General features: G+C 35.7%; 1 protein-coding gene across 2 annotated transcripts in view; it reads right to left on the reverse strand.

Annotated features, from left to right (window-relative positions):
• The window catches only part of homer3b (homer scaffold protein 3b), a 22,867-nt gene extending 17,703 nt beyond the window's left edge, over nucleotides 1-5,164 (reverse strand). For both annotated transcript variants that reach the window (XM_058792131.1, XM_058792130.1), the window contains exons 1-3: nucleotides 4,740-5,164; nucleotides 482-638; nucleotides 234-365 (exon numbers count right to left, since the gene is read on the reverse strand). In XM_058792131.1, coding sequence (XP_058648114.1) covers nucleotides 234-365; nucleotides 482-638; nucleotides 4,740-4,744 — 294 coding nt within the window. In that variant the 5' untranslated portion in view covers nucleotides 4,745-5,164. The remainder of the gene's footprint in view (nucleotides 1-233; nucleotides 366-481; nucleotides 639-4,739) is intronic.
• Between the last annotated feature and the right edge of the window lie 899 nt (nucleotides 5,165-6,063).

Consider the following 6,063-nt stretch of genomic DNA (forward strand, 5'->3'; position numbering starts at 1 on the left):
ATACTCAATCTCAATCTCATGTTGTTCCAAACCTGTACGAATTTCTTTCTTCTTCTGAACACAAAAGAAAATATTTAGAAGAATGTGGGTAAACAAACAGATGACGGTAGCCTCTGACATTCTTCAAAACATCATCTTTTGTGCACAACAGAAGACACATAGAAGTTTGGAACAACATGAGGGTGAGTAAATGACTACTCCCTTAATAAAACCGATCTGCAACATGCATTTACCTGCTGAAGCTGCTGCTCTGTGGCAAACCCAAGGCCATACACCGTGTTGGCTCTGCTGTCCGCCCACTGGCCAAACTTCTGTGATGTTTTCGTGAAGGTCATATTAGGTGTAATGGTGCTGTTGATAATCGCCTTTATTAGAGCAAAACACAAAAATACCACCTTTTAATAACAACAGCAGCATCTTTTGATTAATAAAACTGCATCAACAACACTGAGTTGGACGACCTGTAGACGAGGTCTCTCACCTTAGTGCCCCCTACGCTGATAATGCGATACACACTCCTGCCGGCATCATAGAAGAAGGAGACGGTGATGGCGTGTTTGCTGGCCGGAATCCAATTTCGTTTAGTGGCCGGGTCAATTTGGAAGACGTGTGCCTTCAAGCTGAATAGTGCCTGCTCCCTTCCAAGAAAAAAAAAAAAAAGTATATATATTCATAACATGCTCTGCATTATTTAACTCCCCATTAGGATGACACATTATTCTTGGGCTGAGGTAGGTCGATATAATATCAGAGGTGTGATCACAGAAACAGTAGCGCTTGTGACGTGAGTGAGAAGCACCTAATGCAAGGTCAAGTGTGGGACATCAGAGCCAGATCTGATTATGGAGGGGCACGGACGTGCTAACAGGCTGAGAAAGGCCCGGCCTGGACTGTCTGACACATCACCTCATCCTCTTATCACCAAATCAACAGGAGATGATTACGGATGGATTAATCAAAGATATATTTCTGAGCTGTGAGAATGGCTCAGACTCCAGACTGTTTAACGCTGCTAGCAAACAAACACTCTCGAGCGAGGCACATGAATAGATGCATCTGCAGCAATTTTTATCTTACACCATGTACCTAATCAAACAAATATATAAGTGCAATAAATTTACACTAATATTACAAAGTTTGGTATTTGTTAATACTTTGATTTTTAAATCTTTAAAAGGAAGTCACTTATTTATTTGATCAAAATTACTGTAATAAATCAGTAATATTGTGAAATATTATTACAATTTAAAAGAACTGTTTTCTATTGGAATATATTTTAAAATGTAATTTATTCCTGTGATGCAAAGCTGAATTTTTAGCACCATTACTCCAGTCTCAGAAATCATTATAATATGCTGATTTGCTGATCAAGAAATATTTCTTCATATTATAAATGTTGAAATGTTGGAAACAGTTGTGCTGCTTCATATTTTTGTAGAATCCGTGATTTGTTTTTCTTAATAAATAGAAAGTTCAAAAGAACAGTATTTATTTGAAAAAATTATATAGAAATATATTATAAATGCCTTTAATGTCAATTTTGATCAATTTAATGCATGTATGATGAATATCCATTTCTTTAAGATAAAAAAAAACTTTTGAACAATAGTGTAAATGCATGCATTTTTCACATTTTTCTCCAACGTGATACAGTGCATTAAAACGACATATTATATATATATACATATATGTGACCCTGGACCACAAAACCAGTCTTAAGTCGCTGGGGTATATTTGTTGCAATAGCCAAAAATACATTGTATGGGTCAAAATGATAGATTTTTCTTTTATGCCAAAAATCATTAGGATATTAAGTAAAAATTCCATGAAGATATTTTGTAAATTTACTAATGTAAATATATCAAAACGTCATTTCTGATTAATAATATGCATTGCTAAGAATTCATTTGGACAACTTTAAAGACGATTTTCTCAATATTTAGATTTTTTTGCACCCTCAGATTCCAGATTTTCAAATAGTTGTATCTCGGCCAAATATTGTCCGATCCTAACAAATCATACATCAATGGAAAGCTTATTTATTCAGCTTTCAGGTGTTGTATAAATCTCAATTTAGAAAAATTGACACTTAAGACTGGTTTTGAGGTCCAGGGTCACATATATAATACTTCTGACCCCAAAGTTTTGAACGGTAGTGCATCTCTTCATTGTAAATCGCAACAGGAGATTTTTTTGAGGGCTTGATTTCAGAAAGGTGAAACATTTCTCTCATGTGATAAAAACGAAGCTATTGTTTTTGTCTTTACAGTAAAAGCCAATGGGTTCAATGTTGTACCCACTGACTTTCATTGTATGGATAAACAATACACTGAGACATTTCTCCAAAAATCCTCTTTTTTGTGTTCTGCTGAAAAAAGAAAGTCAACTATCCCTTTAAAATCAATAGATTCAATGTGCTCTCAAGTGTAACAAAATCTCTAGTACGTCGGTGCCCTCTTGATCCTCTGCCAGCCAGAAAGTAATGGTGTGATGCTAATGGCAAGTCAGCGAGTAATCTCTCGTTGAATTCTAGCCATCAGTCCAGATTCATATCAGCCCTGTCCACACACCGCTGAAGGTCACACCTGTGTCATCTGTGTTGTGGCTCCATAGCAAACTCTGGGTCCATCAATCTTGCCTGAATTAAACCTCCAGAGGCCAAAGTGACATTTTGGTAATGCTTAATCACTCTGGCATTCTGGGAAGGTTATCTAGGACAGAGCACCTCTGGAAAAGGACGATGCAGGTGCTCCATGCAGAAACTGTTTATCAAGCACTTCTGTTGCACAGTACGGTATATAAAAAGGTCTCCACTCCAACTTCTACAGTAATTTCACACCACAGCCGATGTCTTCGTTCAGAGACTGAGCCTCCTGGATAGTTCCCAAGAACCAATTGCATTTTTTTATGCCTCTTAGATGGAAGACGCAATCAAATCCTGCAAATACTGAAAATAGGAACAGCAGACCACATGATAAACAAAACAGAAGAGAGACAAGTCTTTCTGTCAAGGAGAAGTCACCTGCTGGGTAATAGCATGCTGTTCTAAAATTTCACATCTGATTTATGTGATCTCTGACCCAATTACCAGGAAATCTCCAATAGCGTCAAATGTATTTACAGAGTGCCATTTGAGCCCATCTGAGAGCAGCCCATCTCAGTTCATTTTTCTCGCCAGCACAGAAGAGGATTTGAATCCATGTCAACAAAGCCAGCCTACCACGCACCATCAAGCATGCATGTTTAAACAGTTTACAACCATGAAACGAATGCATAATATCACGACTAGGTGACTATGAGTTCTTCATATATCGTAGCATCTTTATCTCAATATGAGGTCAAATAAGACTTTTACTACAAGATGTTGGGAAAGACAAGTAAACAATTTCAATTTTCACATTTCAATCAATCAAAAATCTATATTTTGTCCCAAATAAAGTAGCCCCTACTGCTTGACAGCTTAATTTAGGCTAAATTTGCAACCCTGTTACCCATTCTGCCATAGTTAGTTGCTTTTTTTAATTGCATACATATTTTCTATTTAATTTTAGCATTTATTTAATGTTTATTGCTACAGTTTACCACATTTTTGTAACAGGATTGCAAAAAATTCAAAGCGCGCAGAAAATGAAGAGAAAATAAAAGTAGTGAAATATAATTTCTTCCGTATTGTTACGTAGGCTACATGTTGCAAAACCCCATTATAAAAACACATTCAACAAGAACTCAAGGGAACCAGTGGCGAATTGACGTCACGGCTCTAGCACTCTGGAGAAGTCTGGCAAAAAAATGAATAAATAAAATTATAAAATGGAAATGTATACAAATTATTCACAATCATCAAAATGCATTTAAAAAAAGATATGGTAAAATTTTGTGCTGTCAAACGATTAATTGCATCCAAAATGTGTGTATTGTGTATATTTATTATGTATATATAAATACACACACACACAGCATATATTTGGAAAATATTTACATGTATATATTTATAAAATTTATATCATATATAAATATATTTAACATATAACCGTAACATATTTTTCTTAAATATATACATGCATGTCTGTGTATTTACTGTATATATACATAATAAATATACACAGTACACACACATATATTATGTAAACGAAAACTTTTATTTTGGATGCGATTAATCGCGATTAATCGACAGCGCTAGTCAAATTTCATTTCATGTTCGCAGCAGTTTACATACAACTTTTGTGACTGGTTGGCCATCAACATTTTCTGAACACCTCCGTTCACTAACCTTTTTTTTTTTTTTTTTTTGTACCTTATTAATGGAAAGTGACTCATAAACTGTTTCAGTCTTTCAAGGTTATTCTTCTCAGTAACAAACACGAATGTTGAACAGAGGAAAGGGTGATCGTTGAATTTGAACGAATGCACAGCTTATAAGAAAACAATAAAATCTGGAGATGGTAACATTTACAATGTGCCATGCATCTATTTAATCACAGAAAGCATTAATAATGCATTATTTTTTACAAAAATGACCACCAAATAGACGTTTTAGATTTTGAAACACAGCAGGAATGTGAGCTCGCGTCCGCCTTTTCCAAACTTACAGCGTCCAAAAATACTGATCCAAACTAAAGTTACACTGAACCTACAACTGTCACACACTCTCTATATGCTCAAAGAGAGGTTATAAGCGTTGTTCAACACCAATCGTCGTCGTTTTTCTAAAATTCGTAGTAAAAGGAGAGTGAACTCACCCCATTTTCACGCAAGTAAATCAGTGAAATTCAACCACTCCAGCTTTTTTCCACAACTGATCCTCGCGGGGTCGGTTTCGGTCCAGTCTCTCCTGTTTATATGGCGATAACCATACACCAATGTAAGTGTCAAAACAGTTGTTGTGCTTTGTTTGCTCCGTTATGGAGTGTTTTTATGGAAATGGAGCTGTCCTTTGTCTAGTGTCTCTGTTGGTCGGTTTCTCGTCCTCATAGTCCTTTAGTTTGTCTCCGACGGCCTCGCTATTCCCACGCTTCTGAAAAGCATGAAATAAGCGTGCGGTTCTGCTCTTACGTTTCGCTGAGTCCTCATACTCCAATTTCTCAAGTAATCTGCACCCCCTGAAATCTACAGCGTTCACTCATATTGACCTACCCTACTCCTGCATGCTAATGTGATCTGTTGCCCCCTACTGGCCACTGGACGCAGGAGACACTTAAACTGAAGCTGCTAGCTCTTATGTCCACAGAACAACCCCTCTCACGGACTCCATCTTTCCATGAGAGAAACAAAATGGTGTTTTATGAAGCTAATGATAAAATCTATCTATCTATCTATCTATCTATCTATCTATCTATCTATCTATCTATCTATCTATCTATCTATCTATCTATCTATCTATCTATCTATCTATCTATCTATCTATCTATGTCTGTCTGTCTGTCTGTCTATCTATCTATCTATCTATCTATCTATCTATCTATCTATCTATCTATCTATCTATCTATCTATCTATCTATCTATCTATCTATCTATCTATCTATCTATGTCTGTCTGTCTGTATCTTTCTATCTATCTATCTGTCTATCTATCTGTATCTATCTGTCTGTATCTGTCTGTCTGTCTTTCTATCTATCTATCTATCTATCTATCTATCTATCTATCTATCTATCTATCTATCTATCTATCTATCTATCTATCTATCTATCTATCTATGTCTGTCTGTCTATCTGTATCTTTCTATCTATCTATCTGTCTATCTATCTGTATCTATCTGTCTGTATCTGTCTGTCTGTCTGTCTGTCTGTCTGTCTGTCTGTCTGTCTATCTATCTATCTATCTATGTCTTTATGTCTGTCTGTCTCTATCTATCTATCTATCTATCTATCTATCTATCTATCTATCTATCTATCTATCTATCTATCTATCTATCTATCTATCTATCTATCTATCTATCTATCTATCTATCTATCTATCTATCTATCTATCTGTCTGTCTGTGTCTGTCTGTCTATCTATCTATGTCTTTATGTCTGTCTGTCTCTATCTATCTATCTATCTATCTATCTATCTATCTATCTATCTA

This window comes from Onychostoma macrolepis, chromosome 11, assembly GCF_012432095.1.
Source record: "Onychostoma macrolepis isolate SWU-2019 chromosome 11, ASM1243209v1, whole genome shotgun sequence".
NCBI classification, from domain to species: Eukaryota; Metazoa; Chordata; class Actinopteri; order Cypriniformes; family Cyprinidae; genus Onychostoma; species Onychostoma macrolepis.